This window comes from Acanthochromis polyacanthus, chromosome 13, assembly GCF_021347895.1.
Source record: "Acanthochromis polyacanthus isolate Apoly-LR-REF ecotype Palm Island chromosome 13, KAUST_Apoly_ChrSc, whole genome shotgun sequence".
Lineage (NCBI taxonomy): Eukaryota > Metazoa > Chordata > Actinopteri > Pomacentridae > Acanthochromis > Acanthochromis polyacanthus.
Window position 1 is genome coordinate 23066607 of NC_067125.1, and position 23774 is coordinate 23090380.

At 40.9% G+C, this 23774-nt stretch overlaps 1 protein-coding gene across 1 annotated transcript; it reads left to right on the top strand.

Annotated features, from left to right (window-relative positions):
* tbx4 (T-box transcription factor 4) lies at nt 1–22806 on the top strand. Its single transcript, XM_022195623.2, has 8 exons — nt 1–144; nt 549–643; nt 10523–10642; nt 13776–13923; nt 19023–19175; nt 19464–19552; nt 19722–19957; nt 20046–22806. The coding sequence occupies exons 1-8, from the start codon at nt 1–3 to the stop codon at nt 20699–20701; spliced, it is 1641 nt and encodes a 546-aa protein (XP_022051315.1). The 3' UTR covers nt 20702–22806.
* The last annotated feature ends 968 nt before the right edge of the window (nt 22807–23774 follow it).

The following is a 23774-nucleotide window of genomic DNA, read 5'->3' on the forward strand; positions in this document are numbered from 1 at the left end:
ATGCTGCAGGAGAAGGCTTCCGTTGTGACGGATGAACGCATGAGCCGGGTCCAGACCGGTGGGGAGACAGATCTCCTTCCAGACCAGTCACGGCTGGGCCTGTCCACAGCTCCCACTGTTCCCAGCTCCAGTGAGCCTGACCAGGTACACATGGAGGCAGCTGGCAGTAGTTTATAGACTGCTAAATAATGGAGGAAACATTCTCTTTCTTTCTTTCTTTTTCTCAATTAAATGGGATGACAGTGTTTATGAAGATGTTTTAATTAAAAATAAACTCATTTGTTAGCAAGAGTGTAACCAGTACTGACGGTACCAAAAAACGATCTAATGAATTCTGTCTGGAATATGCTTTTAAATACCTCCATTAGAAAAATGCTGGAGTGGATTTTTAATTGAACATATAATTCAAACGATTTTACAAGCTGCTTTGAAGTGAGTTTACCTGAAAATATTATTAAGGTTAACATTAAGACAAATTAGAGTTTATTTGTACTGGGCTTGCACTGGGCTTTGAGTTGTGTCGAGTGTAACAGTGATTTCTGTTTCAGAACATTGAGAACATTAAGGTGGTTCTTCATGAGAGGGAGCTGTGGAAGAAGTTCCATGAGGCCGGCACCGAGATGATCATCACTAAAGCAGGGAGGTTAGTGAAGGAAAGCGTGCTACATCAGTGTGTGTGTGTGTGTTCTAACATGGTGGCATTGCTCATCATAGAATTCTATTATTAGAAGCTGACTGTGTGAAAGACTTACATTCAGAATATTATCCAAGAAAAACTACTTTTACATGTAATGGCCCCTAAGATTGTTTTATCATTATGGATCTAGTAATATTATTTTTTTAAAACTGGTAATGTTTGAAAATGTAAGGAATATGTTAATAATATAATGGTGGTATTATGTATTTTAAGGGCTGCTATATAGTATTTTTTTTAAAATCCATCATTTTATGATGACCAAATGTTTTTGTGTAAAATCGTCACATATAAAGTTAGTAGTAACTATAGTCACATAAATATAGCTAAAGAAGAAGTGCCTTAAACCTACATTTACCTACAATACAGCATGCATTACAGCATTAATAATAGAGTTTATGAATAACATTTAGTGATGTAGTAGCGTGAATAAGTCTTCCTGAAAGTAATCAGCTTCACTGGATTTTCACCATCAGAAACTTGCGAAGTGTTGCGTTATATTGTTAGTCACATAGTATATTAAAAGCTGCTCACATTCTTCAGTGCAAAAAATGAAAAGTGATATTTAAGTGATGGCTTCATTACACAAAATGACTATTGTACCTTCTTGCAATCCAGTGTTCAGACAGCTAATAGTAACATATAGCAGTTATAAGTTTGTCTTTCAGGACGAGGCAGAGAGTTCCTGCTGCAGTGGCTACATAATTGAAAACACAAATGACTGCTCGGCTTGTTGGATTTAATGCGACCTGAGGATTAGATAGTGAGGCCTTTGGACATTAACCAGAGAATGAGTACACTCTCAAATCAACCTCCGCCTCTCATTCCTCATGGGATGGGGTTTTTTTTCCAGTAAAAAAATGCAAAAGGTCACCACATTTTTTCTTTAATGCTACATAACCAGAAGAGATGGGCTTTCCCTTGTCCAGCTGATAAGTGGGCTCTGAATCCTTAAAGCCCTTTGAAGGGCTGAGCAGTGGTGGAGCTGTGCAGCTGTGCTGGGAAACCTGCCTGGGTTTACCTGCAGTCAGTGTGCAGCAGACAGGCTGAAGGTCACTGAAAAGCTGCTGTCGTTCTTCAGGAGTAACAGCTCTGAAAATGAAAATGATATCAACACCAGACTGAATTATTCAGGCACGTTATGAATGATGCATGTAGAGCTGCTCGCCGTGCCATCAAGATATTTGGTAATGTTGTAGCAGGCAGCACGGTGTAGTGTCCCAGTAAAACACAGAAGAACACTGTATTAGATGTGACATTTGAGCCGACAAGAAAATGTATCTAATAATCTAAACGATGCTAAGATTGTCCTCGACTGCCTCACTTCTGAAACACATTATAGTTTGATTCAGTCAAAGCTGTGATCTGAGAGCACAACGCTGACAGGTTTGTTCAGTAACTGGAGTCAGATAATAAATCATGAAACAGAAACCAAATTATTTAGAGACTTAATTTTTCATTTAACAGACTATAACACTGTGTAGAAAAATAGAAAAGATTTTTTTAAAGAAAATAGAAGGACACGCTAGACTCTGAGAAAAACATGCACAGGAGAGAGGCCTTTCAAACCATGGTATGAAATGCAGTTTGACATGAACAATATGAAGCGTGGTGTTGCTTGATTGAGTCAAATATCTCGAAAAAAAAACAGGAGCCACAGTCAGTTTAGTCCTGAATAATGAAACAGGACTAAGAGCCTATAGCCTCAAAAAGCTGCTATCACAGCTGCAGACTCTTCTGCCAACAGTGTTATAAAGCTGATTTACAGAAAGCACAATGTTTACCATCTTTGTTCAAAGTCAAATTCAAATGTATGTATAAAGGACATTTAAACAGAACAAGACTTGAACCAAAATGCTGTGCAAGTGAAACAATGAAGCATGAAACACTCTAAAACACATTAACTTGAGACAAATATGAAAAACAAAGAACAAGAAGAAAATTTTAATTTAAAAAAAAGAATAAAAAGTGACAACACGATAACAGATGAGTCTACTTAAATCAAATCCCAACTAGAAGAGGTGGATCTTCAGCAGGAACTTTACAGTTTCTAAAGTCTGAGCAGGTCTTACTTGAGATGACAAACTGTTCAAGAGATTAGGAGGAGCCACTGAGAAGACAGCATCTGGTGGGCCGATCTCTTTGGTCTAACCATGATGACTGAAAAGGTCTGCTAAATCTGGTGGCACCAACCATTTAGAACCTTACAAACAAACATAAAATCTTCTAAACAAATCCTGAAACAGTCAGAAACCATAATGTATCCTTATTCACATTTTTTTTAAATCAATAAATAAAAGCAAAAATTACCACTACAAGTTGACAACACAATAACAGAAAGGTATTATGTACTGGAACCTAAAATGGCTGTCTAGCACAACTATTCATCATTTTATCTCATATTTTGTACAGCTGCTGAGGTCTTGTCTTAGACACCTTCCTCAACCTGGAAGAACTTTTTTTTCTTTTTTGCCTTCTCTCTGCTTTTGTATGACAACCTTCCATGATGCTGACCAATGAGAGCACAGAGAGGGCTCCTGCACACACCACATGTAAATGGTCTGTTGTGTATGTTGGCCAAGTTGTGCTAAGAATTTAATAAGTTCCTCTGACACCATGTTATCAGACAAAAATAATGTGCAGACTGAGCCCAGCGTCATCTGTCAGGCAGGTGATGGCTAATGTCTGACTGAATCCCTGTGTTGTGTGTAGTACATAGATGAAGCTTCCTCAGGCCTCACACTTTATGTTTCACAGTTTTTGATCCTTTGTCTCATAGAGCAGAATATATCACTGTGTGTTGATTGGCCAGTTTAGAGCACTGTGATGCCAGCAGCTGAGTGCTCCTCAGCAAGAGAACAGGTTCAGCTCTGGAGTTATTTCTGCAAGTCTGCCTTTCATTTACACTTCAAATATCATCACCATCAGCAGATCAGTGTGGAGTGTGGAGATACACTACTGTTCAAATGTTTGGACTCACTTAGAAATGTTATTTTTTCAATGAAGATAGCATTAAATGAATGATAAATCCAGTGTAGACATTGTTAATGTGGTAAATGACTATTCTAGCTGGAAACAGCTGATTGTTAATGGAATATCTCCATAGGGGTACAGAGGAACATTTCCAGCAACCATCACTCCTGTGTTCTAATGCTGCATTGTGTTAGCTAATGGTGTTGAAAGGCTCATTGATGATTAGAAAACCTTTGTACAGTTATGCTAGCACATGGATAAAAGTGGGAGTTTTCATGGAAAACATGAAATTGCCTGGATGACCCCAAACTTTTGAATGCTAGTGTGTGTGGTGGTGAATAACTCTACTAAAGATTGATTTAAATTTAAAGTATGTAGTAGGAATTTCTGACCTTTTTACCTTATGATCCCTTAAAACGCAGCAGACTGTGCTTAAAACTCCAGAGACTCTATGTTGACCAGAACTTTTTTTCTAAGACTATTTTTTGGCTTCATTGAGCCATAAAGACAGCCCTGACGTGCAACAGCTGAGCATGTGTGTTGTATACATTAACAATGAGGCAACCACCTCCTTTGTTTATGATCCTGGAATGCAGGTTCTTTAATGATGGGCCCAGAATATCACAATAAGTTAGATCCACATACACCACATACAAAACAAAGTGTAATTTTTACAACAGAATCACTACATTGAACCTTTTGGACACCTGAATACCAGTTTAAGGTCCACATAACACATAACAGTCCAGCCCAGATTGTAAAAACTGAATGAAACAAGTAAATAAAGCGAGAGGGAGCTGATGAGTTTCGTGCATGATAGAAGATGGTGTGGAAAATATGGTGTAAGGAACTTCATGAGCTAATATGGAGCAGATCCACGGCAGCACTGAAGTAACGGTGAGGATCTACAGGGTGCTGATGTGAGCAGTGAAAGCTGAGACACACATTATATGTCAGAGTGCCAGTTGAAGCTGCAGACAGTCAGGATTAACTTTACTTTGTCTGAAACAAACTAAAATTCCTCAAAAACTTTGTGCGTATAGAATGTGTTTTAGACAACTTTAAAAGTAGTACTAAAAGTCCTGGAAATACAGTAGGTTTCTAACGAACCCATCAACACTGACAAATAAGGTGCTCTTCCTGTCACCCAATAAAACTGTTAGATGCATCTTTAAGACCAACTAAGAGATAAATTTGGTAGATGTTTTAAAAGGAGAATTTAGGCATGACAAGTGTGACCTGATATTTATATTTTTTGCTTTATCCTAACTGATTCTACTGTTTTCTTTCTAATTGTGTTAGTAAGAAAACAGTGAAAGCAGGCAGCAATCAAATAGAAACAGTAGCTGAGACAGTCAGTGAAATGAATGCACCGGTGTAGAGGCGTAATGTAAGCTGGTCAGTGAGCTGTGTTTCCTAAAAGGGGAGAAGGACTGCCTGTGAGGCTCTGTAACACGGTGCTTCACAGTGTGTCACAATTATTCAGATTATCAATGAAGCTGCACCACATAAAAAACAAAGTGTTATTTTTAAACCAAAATCACCACATTTAAACACTCTAGTAAATGTATTTTTATGCATTTGTGGATAGAGGCATGTTTTCACCTTAGAAAATTTCGTAAAATTTGTCACCCACTTGGACTCAACAGTCAAATTCACTGTGACCTTGCAAAGCTCGATTTTGGCCATATCTCAGGAATTGTCCCATAAATTATGACAATATCCAACAAATGTATGATAGGATGAAATGTTGAAGTGATGATATTTTATATTCAAGAAGTCAAAGGTCAACTTTATTATGACACTAATATTTTGTAAAAACACTTTTCTGGCTGTATTTAAAGACAAAACTCAGGAACAGGAGTAAATACTGTGTCTTATGTGGTTGGTGGAGGCATGCAAACACCAAGTGGTGCTTCTAGTTCTGTAATTTACTGGTAATTTCTGTAATTCACATCTGCTTTCATATAACAGTATACTTCTGATAATTAAACTACAGGCTACATTAACACTGTTAATGCAACATTTACCGCAAATTAAAATCAAAAGAAAAAGTAAAAACAGTGGAAAGATAGAAATCTGCTGGTGTAACATGTGAGGTATGGGAATGTGGAGGTGGCAGAGAGGGGGGACAGATGCAGAACAACCAGGCTGGCCGTCACCCAGGGGATTCCACATTTCCCCAACACTCTGAGATGAAGCTAGCTCAGTCCTCTCCCAAGCAGCACCTAGCTGAGCCTCGAAGACTTGTTATGGTGAGTGTCATTGTCCAGGCGTAATCCTCCCGCTTCAAAGCACCCAGCGCAACTCTTCCCTTACTCTCCCTCTTTGTACACAGTCCGTCAAGAGAGCAGCGGCGGGTTGATAAGAGGAATCCGGCGCCCACAATAGGCCAGAGTCTCGTAGGTTGTAGCGCTTCATCATCCCCCACCCTCAATGTTTCTTTTGATCTCGCCGTGGTACTGGAGATTCCCAGAGAGGGAATGGATCACTAGAGGGCCTAAACATGTGGGATTGTTAAGAGAAACAGCTGGCAGAAACACACACACCCTGACACTGATATCACACACACACTCGCCCGCTTCCATTTCTCATGCTCCCCTTAAACTCACTCACTTAGTCACACCACCATATGTATATGTATGCCTTCATGTTGTCTGCCTTTGAAAAACAGTTGTCTTGAGTTGCAGTACACATGTACTTCAATACATTCAGCGTCTGTGTAACGCTAAGTATTGCCATGTTTCATCAGAAAGACTGGACTGCAAAGCCACTTCACCTATCAGCTACACATACACAAAGGGGGTAAGGAAGGTGGCTGAAAGGGACAAAAATCCAGTTTATGACATTCCTGGAAAATGTCCAGTACGTCATAATTTGCTACATTTAGTCTAAAAAGACAGGTATGCTCCGTAAAATCATCCAGCCATCTATTATCTGTACACCACTCAATCCTCATCAGGGTCATGGGAGGCTGGAGTCTATCCCAGCTGGCTTAAGGTGAAGACAGGGGACACCTGGACAGGTAGCAGTCTATCACAGGACTACACATAGAGACAAACAATCACACTCACATTCACACCTTCAGACAGTTTAGAATCACCAATTAACCTCAGCATGTTTTTGGACTGTGGGAGGAAGCTGGAGAACCCAGAGAAAACCCACACATGCACAGGGAGAACATGCAAACTCCATGCAGAAAGATCTGGGGAATTGTGGGACGCAAACCGGCGATCTTCTAGCTGCAAGGCGAAAGTGCTAACCACCATCCACTGTGCAGCCCTCTGTAAAATCAGTACAGGGAACATATAAAATGGTTGACAAATGTGACAAACTGAACTGATATCTCTTATGTCTTGATTGTGTTTCTGCTAATTTCATATAAACAAGAATTACTTTCCATTTAAAGTGGTTTCTCAGCACTTTCTGACTGCCTTTAATTCACATTTGTTTGTAATCTGGTCAAATTCAAACTGCATTGTATTGTCTATGTGACTGATTGCATGGCCTGTTCCCCTTCCAGTAAACTAGACTGAGGTACAGTAAATAATGTGAGGCAGCACATTGGATTCAACACAGGGTTAATAAAGTCTTTGATAAAGACTGTTGACTTTGCCTAAAAATGCAGTGTCCTTACAGAACCTTTCCCTTGTCATTCAAGTAAACCAGCAGAGGTATGGTGAATGAATGCAACCTCATTCATCTTACAGGGTAGTTTGGGATGACGTTACTGCATGTGGGTTGTGTTCTAATCAGTTGGACAGTTCAGTCCTGCGTGGGGCCTCAGAGCAAACAGTTGTTGTTGGGCCCCACGATACATGTCAATGTCACCCAGAAATCAGCCATTACTCAAATTGTGTTGGCTCAGTGTCTCATGTTTTTTGCTTATGTAGACAAGATTAGCAAGTAGAAGAAGGTGAGAAGTCATACAGAGAATAATAAGCTTCATGTAATCTGCAACTGATTAAAACCTGCATTGTTCCTGTACTTTTTGAACTGTCGATAAAGCTCATGAGATAATTCCAATTTTAATTCCACAGGTTAACTACGTGGAACACTCCACCTAGCTGAGACATTACGCTGTGTCCAACCAGACTTTAGTTCCTTGGTTTTGGCTGCATGTTCTGAGGCAGGTCTTAAACTGTTCACCAGTTTGTTTCCAGAACTCCTCAAAGTAGGTTTCATCCTTACATCCTTTAAGGGTCTAAACAAGAGCTTCAGCTAAATCCAAAGCAAAAGCTAAATCATACACACGAGTAACAACAGATTCTTTATTTGCATACAACACAGATGCATTTTGATACCGTCTATACACTGTTTAATGACAGTAATGTGAAACCACTGGAAATATTTTCTGGTTAGTCAGAACTTATAGGGTGTATGTAGCTGAATGGGGGTAGTAGCGCCGTTCAAATGCATCTGGATTGGAACAATCATTGTAAAACAAAGGTCTGCCAGAAAAAAAAAAGTAGTTGCAGGATTTAACTCCAGTTCTGTCAGCATGTTAAATGGAACAGTTCACACTAAATGAGCTCAAAGTAAAACTAATTCAAACTAGATTTATAAACTGGCTTCCTCTGCAAAAGTGGGGGCCTCTTGTCATAGACTGAGGCAGTCAGTGATGGAGAGTCCAGATACATACATTCAAATAAATATCATAGTTCAGCTGAGATAAACAGTGCAGTAAGTTAAATGGAAGTCTAATGGCCTCAGTATGGTCCAAAGAAAGTGTCCGTCAGATTGTGTAGCAGGGAATGAAATCCCCTCATTACAGGTGAAATCGGTAGGCTGCCGTGTCCAACCATAGAGGTAACAATCTGAAAGTGACAGTTCCACAGCCCTCCCACTGAGCTCTGCACTGGGACAGGTGTGCAGAGATGTGACTGTAGGTAAGGCTTGACCGTCTCTCACACTTTCTGAGAGCAGTGCTGTGACTGCTGTTGAAATGAGACTGTCCCACAGTGTTTGCTCTAGTTTGCACCCAATTAAATTGATTGCATTTTAGCATTTCTTAACTGTGCTTTTGAGAATGGCTTTACGATTTCAGTTTATTAGCATAATTTGTGGATTGCATGCAGTTTTATCGGTCTGGCAGGATAGAGTCATTTCCACAGCTGAAGAGTGAGCAGCAGAGGCCTCCATTAGGTCGTTATGGCTATATTATACAGATCGAAGGGCCACATGTGTTGACACAGGCCTCCATCTGCTTGTCTGTGTAGTGTGAGTGGAGCCAGAGATGAGCAGAGGTCTGTTTTGAATGTTCCTCTAAGATTAACCCGTCTTTCAGTGAGGATGATAGCGGACTGATCTCTCCTACTGATTGGATTTGAAGCCTGGGAGAGAGATTTAAATTACCTGCCCTCAATCCCCCTCCCCTCCCGCTGTCTTACGTGAGGGAGTATTTACAGTAACATGATCGGCACTATGAGCCTTTGAAGATGGGCATTTGCACCGATCGGAAGAGCAAGATTGAAGACGGGGGTTTGATGCCTCGCCGTCCTCCCTGAAAAGCATGCGAGGCTGTCACGAATGTGTCGCACAGTGTTTGACCACGTTGCCATGGGCAGCACCAACAGATAAACTGCAGGCCTTTTTGACCGTAGGCTCTTAAGTAGTGACGTGCCGGCTGTCTAAACTGTTGTGCGATCCGGGGTGCCATTAAAAACCACTTAGAGCTTTATAAGGGGGCGCAGAGTCCTTTACGAAACTTCCTTTGGCACAGATGGGATGAAAAAGTTTTTGGTTTCCCAGAAGAGGTCATCAAAGGTAGCTCCCTTCATGTGTTTTATAGCCCTGACTGCTATATTAGCATATTCTGTCTTTTAGTCCTGAGGCATTTAAAAGATGAAAGATAGAGCGTGTTCCAGTGCTTTTTATGGCATTTCATGACTATGAAAGGATTTCAGTCCTCTCTCATATAAATGTCTGTCGGGAGAAAAATTATTGCTAGACCAGAAAGTGTGAGATTTTGTCAGAGAGGACAACGTTGAGAAAAGGTTTGTCAAACAGCTCCAGAGTCTTTAATGTGCTTAGTGTGGTTATCTGTGTAGAAGCAGGTTTCATCCACTTACCGTTGAGCTCAGGTTTATTTCAGGTTTTGGAGATAGCAGCTATTCACCCTACTTGTTTCTTAGTCCCATGAACTCCATGAGACCTTGCTCATCCCAATCCCTTAAGAACATCACCAAGCTGCAGTCAGTCAGCTAATCGGATCTTCTTTGCACTAACGGTGATGATACCACACTTGACCTACACACACAATTGCTTTGCAACAGCCTACGAGATCTATGCACATTTGCTTCCTTGTTCTTAGTTTTTCTTAGTTTACCTGTTTTTTGCTCTCTAGTTTTTAATTCACACAGTTTTTGCCTTTTTCTATCTTATTTTGTACATGACATTTCTAAATTTATACTGTTTCTTTTATTTCAGAACCTTCTAAGTGTTTCTTTAATGTCTAATGTTGCACTAAGAGCGAGTAACGTATTTTCGATTCTTGGTATGTCATGTACATATTGAAGAATTGACAATAAAGCTGACTTTGACTTTGACAATGTGTGGTTTTATCAGCTTTTGAAAGTTGATGCATATAAAAAGGAATCTATTTTTTAATGGATCTTGCATTTATGTAGAGTCACAAGTTTAGATCAGTGGCATTTTGATTTGAGAAAAAGAACTTGTGTGTTTGTTGTACTGTACAGAAGGTGCTTCAGCTAATTATTGTAAAATTCAAATGCAGATGGGGACTCTCGATTAAGACCAGTTAGGATGAACTGATTTGTGTAAATTTGGGACTATTCCACGTTGTTTAATACCAAATGAGCATAACTAACAGTTTTACTTTACATTCTTCACCAGGAGGATGTTTCCGAGCTACAAGGTAAAAGTGACTGGGATGAACCCCAAGACCAAATACATCCTACTGATTGACATTGTTCCAGCTGATGATCACCGCTACAAGTTCTGTGACAACAAGTGGTAAGTTTGTAGGAACACAAATGTCAGGACCTTGTTCCAAGGTTTCCTGCTACCTTGCCTGGTGTCATGACTTTCGATAGCTCTATGAGAGCAGAAGTGAATATGCAGTGTCTGAGATAAGTTTTCAATTTATGCCTTGTGATCTCATTTTAATGATAATTCCTTCAAAGCAACTGATTCAGGAGAGTCTATCTAAGAGAAACTCAACCTGCCACTGTCCTGCAATTTCACTCTGCTGTAAAACTTTCAGAATATAGATTTGCTTTAATGAAAGAGGACTAGTGTGGTAATGCATTTAAATACATTTACTTTATACCTGGTATTAACATGTGCTCTGTATCTGGATAAATTATCTGGATAATGCTGTCCAGTCCATGGTGCTCTCATTTATACCTGCTATTACCTCGCTTGTGGCTGCAGTTGGATCCACACTCAATATGCAAATTGGTTAGGTTGGGCTGGCTTAGGTTGAGCCCATTCTCCAATCATGGATTAAAGGGGAACTTTGTTTTTTTTTTTCAACCTGGGGTCTGTTTTCATATGTCTTTTCATACATGTGAGTGATGGAGAAATGAATTTTCGACACAGCTCCAGTATTTAGCCAGGCAGGCAGCTTCGCAGCTCAGCTAGCAGCTCAGCTAGCGAAAAATATGGGGCAACTTGCCCCCCCGCGTCAAAGTCCACCCCAACGTGCTTTTTTCCCACACTGACCGGCTTGGATAGTCTCAACGAGTGTCCCACAACATACTAGGGATGAGAAGTGAACGAAAGCCTCCACATTACTTGGCGATCGCTCTTTGTTGTGGTCTGTATCCAAATCTCAGGACGCTAGAAAGCAAATCTCATTCCGAAATCGTGCGATAGCTCGCGCCAAAACCGGTCTATGGCGCGATTTCACGAGCTATCGCGCGATTTCGGAATGAGATTTGCTGCCTTGCTGTACTGGGATGAAAATTTGCAACCTCCCTTTTTGTCATTCCTCCAATTGTTTCCAGTAGTGATAAACATTCAATAGTTACAAGATTGAACTTAATAATGTTTACTGCCAAACAGATTTGACCCACCTAGTCATGGTCAGCAGAGATCTGAGGATGTCCTGTGGTGTCCAGCACCAGGACATTGGCAGCAGATCCTATAGGTCCTGTGGGTTGTGAGCCAGGGCCTCCATGAACTACAACACTGTGGTTCCTCAATGACTGAGCAGTTTTTGCTGTGCGACAGTGTGCATTGTCCTGCTGGGTGAGCCGCTGCCATCAAGGAAATTCAGTGACATGGCAGGGTGTGTGCTTGATCTGCAACAATGTTTAGATAGGTGCTATGTGTCAAAGTAACATCCATGAAAGATGTCATGCCGATTCATAGGAGAGCACGGCACTGCAAGGAAATGAGATGATCGATGCTATTCACTTCACCCTCTGGTGGTTCTCATGTTGTGACTGATCAGTGTACATACTCTCTCAGGAGAATGCAGTCATTTTGGATGATTGAATCCAACTATTCTAATCAAAGTCTCTTGTAAGTTCAAAGACCCAAACAAACTCTTGAATATTTAGAGCATTTTATGACGAGCAGACCTCTGGTCAAGGGAAGCATTTGCTGTATGGACTCTAAGGTACATTAGCTTAAAACATGACAATTCCTGAACTAAAAAAAAAGAAAAAAACTCAAAGTGAAAGCAATTAAATAAAATCAAATTTTCCTCAAAAACAAAAAGATTGTTTCTTTTATAGAAACTAGTCAGTAGCTGTGCTGAATTTATCCTTCTTCCATTGCCAGGCTAATTTTTCTGCTGCTACTGGTAGCTTTTGTTGAACTTGCTTGAGCCAGATGGAAGAAGTGGACTTAGGTGGTTCTACAACTTGTGGGACTAATGAGGTACACACCTGCGTTCCCAGCAGGTTAATCCAGTTCTGGCCATGGCCTTAGTGTGTAAACCCACAGGTCACTACAATCCCAAATCATCTCAAATATGCTGGGCTCCCTTCTAGTCTCCATGAGATAGAGGGATGGAGCGTCATTATGTACTTGCCCCTCCAGTCATGCCGAAATTGAGTAAATAATATTTTTCAAAAGAAGCACTCCTCAGATAACTATTGTTCACTGATTTCACCAAAGAGGCATAACATTTCTAAAATCCTAAGAAATCCACATCTAATCCCAGAGAGAAAGAAAAAGAAGTGAGGGAAGAACACAGCTGCCACGGAAAATCAGGGTTGACCTCACCTTCCAAAGTTACATACACTACTGTTCAAAAGTTTGGGGTCATCCAAATAATTCCATGTTTTCCATGTAAACTCACACTTTTATTCATGTGCTAACATAACTGCACAAGGGTTTTCTAATCATCAGTGAGCCTTTCAACACCATTAGCTAACACAATGCAGCATTAGAACACAGGAGTGATGGTTGCTGGAAATGTTCCTCTGTACCCCTATGGAGATATTACATTAAAAATCAGCTGTTTCCAGCTAGAATAGTCATTTACCACACTAACAATGTCTACACTGGATTTATCATTCATTTAATGGTATGATCTGATAGTTCACTCTTGCTGCAAATCTACACTGCCAACAAATCCTTACTGTACAGCACCGGCAAAATGCTGAAAAAGATGAAAAGAAAAGAAAAGAAAAGGAAAGAAAAGAAAAGATTAGAAAAAACTCCTGTATTGGACTTAACTGTAACTGGAAGCGATGACAGTGCAATCCTACTTCCATCAGCAGAGTCTAAGAGCAGCCTTTGCTTTACAACTAAGCGAGGACAAAGAAGTTTTGCCAGGAAAAGCTGAAAAAAAGCAAAAACTCACACAGACCAGTTATTTTACAGCCATTTGTTTCTGATCTTGTGGCATGGACTGAAGTTGGCGGGTTCTGGCGTTCCTCAGCGACACCTTGGACTCGGATAATTAGTAATGATGTTTTAGCAGAGACCAGTGCCTTTCAGTCTAAGAGATTTAATGCTGTGAGGGTTCAGAGCAGTGGTGTGCAGCTATGTTATGGTAAGGGAGGCCTGGCATATTCCCTGAAAATTTGAGTGGAACTGGCTTTTTAAAGCAGTAACATACATAGTCAAATCTGTAATTTCTTTGGTGGCCTCAATTTGCTTCTTCACATTTCTCTGAATCTGCTTTTAGGATGGTGGCTGGTAAGGCTGAGCCAGCAATGCCAGGCAGACTCTATGTGCACCCTGACTCCCCTGCCACAGGAGCTCACTGGATGCGGCAGCTGGTATCGTTTCAGAAGCTGAAGCTAACAAACAATCACCTGGACCCTTTTGGGCATGTGAGTACCCACAGAGAATATTACTTCTTGAAAGAGAGCCATTTATTTTACAATGTCATAGCGTTTCTTGTCCCAGTGGATTATGCTAGAAAGCAGTGTTGAGAAATTTTGCTACGTTCTTCTACTTTAGCAGTAAAATTGGAGAGTAAAATGTTTACTTGATTGAAATGAATTACTATGTCCACATATCTTTTTAATACATCTGGTGACTATTACCCACAGTAGGATTCATGGAGAAAACTACTAAAAGAAAACCACCGCTGTAAAAAGAAAAGAACATTTCCTTTAAAGTATTCAGGAAGAACTTAAGCCATCAGAGTCAGGTCCAACATCAAGCACAGCTGAGAGAAAAACATCAGTTTAAGTCAAGAAAAAGACCAGCACAAATCAAATCTTATTCAGGATAACAGTCTTTTCAAGTTCACAAATGATGAGTTAAGGGTGGCTAATCTCCCCTGTATGATACAGTTCAAAACTAGTCAACAGAACTGTGGTGCACAGTCAGACTTCTACAGGTCAAATCTTTAAGATTGTGTCATATCAGGCTAAATAAAAAACACATCCTTAAGGTTGTTTAAGTTTAGCTTTGCATGCTTGGGACAAATCTCCAAATACTTCAATATACTACAACAATGTCATGACTTAGAGGAACTCTGTTGTGACAGAAGTTGTCACCCAGTGTCACATACGTGGCAGTGAGAAGCAACCATCTATGAAACATTCAACTGATGTGAAATGTCTGCTTGATAGATATGCGAACAGGGAGATCATGAAGCTGTTTTTCACAGGCAGATTCCTGATAGAAGGAAGTGAAGGAGTATGTAAGACAGAGAGGGAGGTCAGACAGACAGAGCGAGGAGGCAGCGGCTGCAGAGGGAGGTGAAGAGTGTGACTGTGGCAGTGCTCCCCAGGGGGACTCTGGGATAGCTTGTCCGAAGCCATCCCATCAATGGGCGGGCTCATTAGGTTCATAACCTCTCAGATCAGTGGCGGGGCCTGCTGTCAGATTGAGTTGAGTGCCTGGCCAGTGATAAGGGCGAGTAATGAGGACAGAGCAAGTTAGAGGCCAGGCAGGGCCCAGATGACGCCCAGACCAGGAGGTGTGCAGCAACACGGTGCCTCTATAAGTGGAGTGAAGGAACTCTCATTCACTGCTAATTATGCTAATTCCAGTATTTGTAAAAATGACTAATTTAACCATAGATTTCACTCCTCTTCTTCGTTGCTGCTGCCACGTATGTGGGAGTGGCAACTATTAAAGAGTTCAATCAATTTTAAGAAAGACATTTTTCCTGTATTGGGAAATCATGAGATGACGTTATTTTAAATGCAGGTCCATGACCTAATTACAGTGTCTTTAGGAGTCAACAGCATCTAAAGGATGGAGAATGTGTTGTGCACAGCGTGTTGTCATTGTGGATTTGCAGGCTGTAGAATCTGTGTTCCATAGTGAATAGTGTATGACTACACCCTCCTTTCCTCAGATCTTTCAAATCTAAATCCATGACAATCATGAGCAATATGGACTATCTGCTTTTTATTGATAACAAACAGACGTTAGCAATCTGGATTAGACTTACTACTGTCAGCCAAGAGATGTTCAGAGGAATTCACACTTCAGTTAGGCTGATTGTTTTATAGTATCCTTATCGCTGAGGCAACCTGGAGTTACTGATCATTTACCCTGTCCTATCAACAGATGATCATGTACACTGACAGTCATTAAAAACTTTGAGACCATATTTTTCAACATAATTTTTATTTTGAAGCCCGAAACTGGATTTTCTTCATATGAATCATTTGTTTAGCATATTGGCATACAGAAACAAAAATCTAAAGTTTCAGGAATGATTTCAAAATAAAGAATTTCACAAAAGAAAACGGCACCTGCCAAACACAAAGTCACAACAGTCAATACCGAGTATGGCCTCCACTTGCTTCGATGCAGGCAGCAATCCGTCGCCGCATGCTTTGGACCAGGCTTGTGATTGTGGGTTGGGAACAGCCCATACGCCTGGCTACATCACTGTAGCTCAAACCGGCCTCCACCATACCCAGTGCCCGGAGACGTTGTTCATGTGATAGACGCGGCATGATGCTGTTCACTGGACTAACAATGGTGGCCTTTTTTGGGCCTTTATATAGGCCTTCAAAACCCATTCTCAAATTGTGCAGATACTCACTGAGTATTGCTTGGTGTGTATTTGGTTCACTTTTGCAAAGTGACCAACCCATGTGCAATGAATCATGACAAAATGACAACTCATCATTATCTCAACTACTGGGGCACTAGATCATCAGTAAATCCACAATGAATAATTACAACCCCCCTACAAGTTGAATTCTGCGTACATTTCTACCTCAAAGTTTCTGTTGACTGTCAGTATAGTTTCACCATTTATCTCAGCATCCAAACAATGATGTCGATAGTGCACGAGATCACCCTTCACCACTTAAACCAAGACAGGAAGTATTAATGTGGTAGGGAACGGTTGAAGGCCAGCAAAAGACTGGCGTTTACATCATAACACAGACCTTCAATTGCCAATAATTTTGTTATTAACCTTAACTTTATTCCTGAACAGGTGATAGGTTTCAGTTATTGTGTGCAATTCTAATAAAAAAAAACCTCAATGGCCTGTCAGGACTCATCCCAATCAAACATCAGTCAAAGCAAGTGATCAGGCCTGCATGTTTTTATATCAGTAGACATGAAAGCAAATCCTTTCTTTAGCTCTTCACTGATCTAAGGAAGGCTTCCCTGATCACTGCATTCAGACTATCACCCAAGAGTCTCCAGTATCACCCTCAGACAGCAGCCAGACAGCAGAGCAGACAAAGGTCATCAGAGAGCCTCCAGTGAAGCAGCCAATAGATTATCTCTCTCTACAGCTTTCCTCAGCAACAGGAGCATGTGAGTGAAGGGCCATTCAGTGCTCAACCTGAGCCTAGCTCCTCGTGCCCTCTCCAACCTTTGCCTCTCTTTGGGAGCCCCTTGGAGGAGAAGGCTCCTCAGGAGAGTGTCTGGCAAATGAGGAGAGGAGCCGAGGTGCAGAGCTTGATGCTTATCGGTCCTGACAGAGCTGGACTAGTGGTGACCCTGCCCTACTGTTGCTAACGCTTCGCTGGGCACAGCACTGGGCTGTGCTGAGCGGAGTGATTCTAGTGAGTCAACCTGCAGCCACCCAACAACCTAAACACAACGCACTCAACACATGCCACCTGCTATACTGATACACAACATTACAAATTCAGTGTGATAAGAGAAGAAAGAAGCAGAGGAAGTGCTTCACAGCTATTAGCATGAAAGGTTCAGAATATATGGTACAGTAACTGACATGGTATACTTCAAGGATAATGAGTAGATAATTAATTCACCAAGCAACCTGCTTGGCAAAAGCCATAAACACAGTGAATAAAAACATATTACAAATGGTTTGATCTAATGGTTTGATTTTAGAGCCCCAGACTGGTCCTGAATTTAGTGGGGTCTAAACTGGAAAGAGGCCAGTCTGTGGTTCTGTGATCCATGTGATTAAATTTGTTGAAGGTAAAATTAGAAGGAATGTATTTGGTCTAAAATACAGTATGCTACTTTCATCAGCGCTGATGTGAGGCACCTCGCAGGAAATTGAATGTTATAAAAAAGGGGAAAATGATTTAGAAAGATGCAATCTTTAACGCAACATATGCTTGATTATTATGTACTATGGAATTGGGCTTTTTTAAGGCAGACATTTTCATTGTGAAATCAGGAGAAGACCAGAGGCAATTATTGACAATAATGATGTCCACATTCCATTTAAGTGTTCCAAGGCCCTGCTATTATGCATGTCAGCTTACAGAGACACTCAAAAGGAATTGAGTCACCATTAATGTTGGTGATTTCAACGGTGCTTCAGCTGCCATTGGAGGTCAATACTAAATACTAGATACTAATGCCTAGTTTCTGAGTGGTCTGTTAATGGATGCTGTTTTTTCAAAATTTAATATACAAAGGAAATGGAGGCGCTATTCACAGCTGCAAAGATGTTAGACAGATCTGAAAAAGGTTCATAGATGTCTGTTCCTGCATTGCTTTTGTCAGTTCAAATAAAAAAGCTAATTGTCTTTTTATAGTAGCTGTTATGACAGCACATCCGGCATGAACTACATCTCTCTCTGTCTTAGACCTCCCACAGCATCAGAGCCACAGCTGCAACTAATACAGTAATTATGGGTATTTTTGGTTGTGTCACTTAGCAAGCATGGACAATAATGCTGCCAATTGTCACTGTTTGCTTATCATCTTAGGCTTAAGCATTGGCATTGGGTAAACTAACTTCTTCCCATTATGAATTTTACTAGCAGTGGCTGTGTTTCCCATTGAGCAACAACTTTAACACTGTTAATGCTGTGCTTGCACTGCACAAACAGATATTGAGTTGCCTATTAGCATATGTAATGACTTTTTCCACTTTATTCCGATTGGGAGTTGTGTTGCTGATGATCTGACATGAAGATCTTTTGTATATCTTGGGTCACTACCTCATTCCAGATTTGCTAGAGAACAGAGGCCAATAAGACTACCAGTGTCATAGAGACAGAATTCAGGATAGACATAAAAAAAATCAAAGTCTAAATTGATGAATGTATTCCACAGTAAATTAATATATACATATTCTAGACATTCTAATAATCAAAAAATGTTTAAAAAAACCAGAGCCATTCCAAAAAAACTAAGTCAGTCCAATGCAAACTTTGCAGGTTGTGTGACTTAATGGTTCAGTAACTGGTTCTTTATGCTGATCTACTATCCATGAGCATTACAAGGCTGAACAATAGGACTCACTGACTATGTCAATGTGGTCTTTAAAAAACACTTACAGACTTTTTAAGACTCTCCGAAGGTGATGTACATAATTTTGCGACTGTAGGACTTACAGGGTTAAAGGTGGAGTATGCGATTCTTATCAGTACAGTTTTTGTAACAGTCAGTTTGTATCTTCTCAGTCTGCTGGGGGACTGAAAACATGTTTGCATCTCCAGTGTATCATTTCACAGTGACAATGCTCAGTAAGTTTGAAGTGAAATGTGGTGTCCTTTCTCCCCCTTCCTAGATCATCCTGAACTCTATGCACAAGTACCAGCCCAGACTACACATAGTCAAAGCTGACGAAAACAACGCCTTCGGATCCAAGAACACTGCCTACTGCACTCATGTCTTTCATGAGACAGCCTTCATCTCTGTAACCTCTTATCAAAACCACAAGGTACATCAGTTATATCGGTACAGCATATACTAGAGATTTGTAAAAAGTGGTCCAAAGGTCAATCATGTTTAACTGAGTTGGAGTTTAAAGGGTATTATGTGCTTCTTGTAGATGAATGAAATTCAACCATTTAAATGGTAACAAGGAGTGCATGGGTGGCTCAACGGTTCCTGTCCACTAGAACAAAGACTCGAATGCTGAAAACAGTGTTTCTTCAATTGTTTTATCTATGGCTTGATTTATGCAAACAAACAGAATAAGAGCTTCAATGAAATACAATTTTCCTAGATCACTCAGCTGAAGATAGAAAACAATCCCTTTGCCAAAGGATTCCGAGGCAGTGAAGAAGGAGATTTGCGCGTTTCAAGACTACAGGGGTATGTTCACACAAAAAGGAACCAGTACAGTCAAACTACTTTTTACAGGGTTGTTTCTGTGTTTGGATTCAAAAATCTACCAAGTCTCTGTCAAACACTGTGATGAAGTGTACGTGTATGCATGGCAAACTGATTCTTTTTCTGTGTTGTCGCTGTTGCTCATGTACAGGAAAGAATATCCAGTCATTTCAAAAAACATGGTGCGCCAGAGGCTTATTTCCACACACAGTCACCTGTCAGGAAAACTTGGAGCAGGAGTTCTAACAGGACACCCTCAAGTCCTTTCCTCTTATCAGTATGAGACTGGGGTTCCTATGCCAAACTCAGACTCCCAAGATCCTATCTCAAACCACTTCTCTCAGAGCAGAGATCCCAGCCTTCTGTACCACTGCTTCAAACACAGAGGTATGTTGTAGTCATTGTTCAGCAGTCATACAGAATTACAGAGAATGCAACATACACAGTAAATGCGTTTTTTAAAATCACTTTACAGATAATGCCCGGCACTTGGAGCTTGGATGTAAGCGACCATATCTGGAGACATCGTCTGCAGTCTCAGAGGAGCATTACTTTCGTTCACCTCCCTCTTACGAGTCACCCTTACTGTCTCACCCGTACTGTACCGAGGCCATCACCTCTAGAGAGGCTTGTATGTATGGTAGCATGGAAACAGAGTCTGGATCTGGGGCAGGGGACACAGATGACCTGACCAACGCCCCTTCAATTAATTGCAACATGTGGGCTACAATGCAGCCCTACCCTCGCTATAGTGTGGAGGGCGTCCCGTACCAGTCCTTCACTGCTCACTTCACCAATGCTGCCACGGTTGCACCTGTGGTGCCACATCCCACATCATCAATGGTGTCCCGACCGCAGGCTGACATAGGGGTCTACAATTCAGCTACTGTTCAGCGAGGTCTGCCCGTCATACCACCATCATCCTCCTCTTCTTCATGCTCTCCGGGTGCTCCGGGATCCAGAGATAGGTCAGGCCATCCACCTCTGTACCACAAGAAGCCAGGGTCACCGCTCCGGCCACACAGAGATTTCTCAGCCTATTCCACACAAGGCACTATATCTATCCGGGATCCATCCTATCAGTACCAAGTAGGGCTGAGTAATGCAGGGAGTCACTGGACTGACAGCTAATGTGGGCCACTGGAGAAACCAGATTTGTCCTACCTTGAAATTATTCAAGGTTTTCAAAATCCCACAGTGGGCTGAAAATGCCAAGCAATGGTAATGAACTACAGCCATGGTCACTGCCAAACTGCACTCTAAACCATTTACATCCATGATCCCTTCCTGAATCACTATTCCATACAACGCTGGTGAACAGTGGCTGACCTTCTTTACTTATGCAGTTGTGTAGCATATGTACTGTAGGCTGGCTCACTTACACTCATCTGCAGATCATGGGCTTTGACTAGCACTTGAAGTGCATCAGGGGAGCATCAGGCTTAAAGGGACGAGAAGCATTGAAGTTTTTTGTCAACTATACAGTTAATGATAGCCAGCTAACCTGAAATAATGACGACAAAAACAATGAGCGGGAGAACAAAGCCTAATAGATAAGGGAAAACTAGCAGCTGCTGAGCTAGCTCTGATGGGGCCTTACAGTACATTTAGATACTGGACATGGACAACAGAGCACCCCCCGACCCCTTCACTCAGCAATCAAGCAACATATCGACAACACTCCCTTTTGATGCTGTAATACTACTCAACAGAGAGCCTTGCTGTTCCTTGCTGCAACTGTGATTGATATAGCATTTCAAAAACACAAGAAACATCCACCTGTAAGCTATGAGTCTACATTCTCCATCCATCCATTATACTATATCCTATACACCGCTCAATCCTGATTAGGGTTGCAGATGGGGGCTGGAGTCTATCCCAGTTGACTTAAGGTAAAGGCAGGGGACACCTGGTCAGGTCACAGGGCTACACATACAGACAAACAATCACACTCACATTCACACCTATGATGATTTCGAGTTACCTATTAACCTCAGCATGTTTTTGGACTGTGGGAGGAATCTGGAGAACCCAGAGAAAACCCACGTATGCACAAAGAGAACATGCAAACTCCACGCAAAAAGATCCCAGGAAGGCCAGCACATGAATCGGGGATCTTGTAGCTGTAAGACGAAAGTGCCAACCACCACCACTGTACAGTCCCAGTCTACGTTCTTGTAGAAGGGAATTCATTGTCATCGCTTGAATTCAGTGCCACAACACCAAACATCACTGTATGTATACGAAGGTCCATTCCATGTGAGGAGACTGATTAAAATAAACACATTAGGTGGGTTGGTGAGTATTTCCAGCAGCCAGATGGTATATGTAGAACTGGCTCAAAACTAAAATGGCAGTGTCTGTGGTAATGTGGGAATATGTTATCTTGAACAATCGTTGTGGCTCATAGTTGAGAAGGATCAGTCCATTGCTGGTTTTCGGTCTTTTAATTTGTTGTCATTAGGGCGTTTTCCACTCTAGGAATTTTTACATGTTCAATATCCTCTCAAACATCGCCATCAAAAGTGTAAATTTCAGTTTTAGTGTGTAGCGGAAAGTCACTTCAGAAGAAATATATGAAGTCAGTCTTTAAATGGGAGAGGACAGCTTTGATGTCGAAAAATTATTAAAACGAATCTCCTTGTAGTCTTGATTATTCACATGTGCCAACAAGAGATTTGCTACATTTCAACACACAGGATGAAAATGCATTGAGACAGTCTCTCTTAATGATGTACATGCAGAGTAATTAAATGAGTGAAAGGTGCACAACAAAACCACCCATCATGAGAGTTGTAAATATATAGGTCTTATCCAAATACTTCCTACAAGTCTGTGCCTTTCGCGTGACAATAGCACTCATCTGAAGAAAACACCATGTTGAGAGTGTAAAACTGAGACACATACTGTGGTCGTTCCTCAAAACTTGGCTTCAGACTTATGACTCCAAACAATATTCTAGTGAAACGGGACAGCAAAGGACTCTCAGGCAGAACCAGATGGGAGCTTAAAGAACTGTTGTTAAGCCAGACTGAGTACCGGAAAAGAGAGCTGCACACAAATCCCACTCCCAAATGACTTACTTGGAAAAAATCCTTGCAGGACTGCAAACACAGAACAGTCCGAGCAGACAGGAAAGCAGAAAGAAAAGGCTCTCAGTAGCATTACACACAGTAGAGATGGAACGACTCGATAAAAGATTATGTGTTGGATTTGATGGTGATCCTTCATGCATTCATGCATTGTCCCTCTATTTCATGTAAATTCAATATAACATTTTTGAATATATTGAGATTTTTGCACACCTGACAAATAAACATTTTCATGCCGAACTGTTTGTTATGTTTAATCCAAAAGTATAACACTTAAACTTTAAAGAAATGACTATATTATATTATATGTGAACTGTGCCATCACAGTCTGAACAAGCACTTGGTTATTTTGAGCTGTTTTTCCAGCCTGCTATCTCTTGGGATTCTGTTCATATAGGATGATTCCACAGCTCAGGATTTATGTCCAATGCTAATGTTACGTGCTAGCGCAGGCTGTGGTGAGCCCTATAAAGCCTCCCCCTAAATTAACTAAATATTTTAGCTGCCTACTTTTAACAATAATTTATTGTCAATAACCACGATCCTTCCTTAACCTAAAGATTCAGTGTGCAGACACAGAAAGTGTGTTTGAAAAAAATTGGCACTGGACATGATTCATGGTTGTATAGATTAGTCCAGTGTGGACATTCTTTTCTGGCGGCAGGCTTGTGTTTTTATTGATGTACAAGAGAATATCGTGACAATCTGCATGGAGAGATTAGCAGAGTTTTTCTTGCTTGCATGCAAACACACAGTACAAAAAAGAAAAATAGCTTTTTTTAGTAGGATTTTATATACCAGTCAAACCCCTCTAATTCTTGAAAAACAAATCCTCCACAAATCACAAATCATATACTGTTCAACGTTACTTCAAGGTTTTTAATGAGGCAATAAATCAAATAAATTCAGCTTGGTGAGCTGAACTGAGATTTATATAGTACGGCGTTGGACAGTTTACACAATAGACAGTATGCTGTATGTTTGCCTGAAGAATGTATGGAAATAGAGGCCTGTCAAGCCTGTCAGTTTAATGCAACTCTTATCCCTGCATAAACTTGATCTTTCATGGCATATAGGTTCCATGTAATTTAAATTCAAAAATGTTTTTGGTG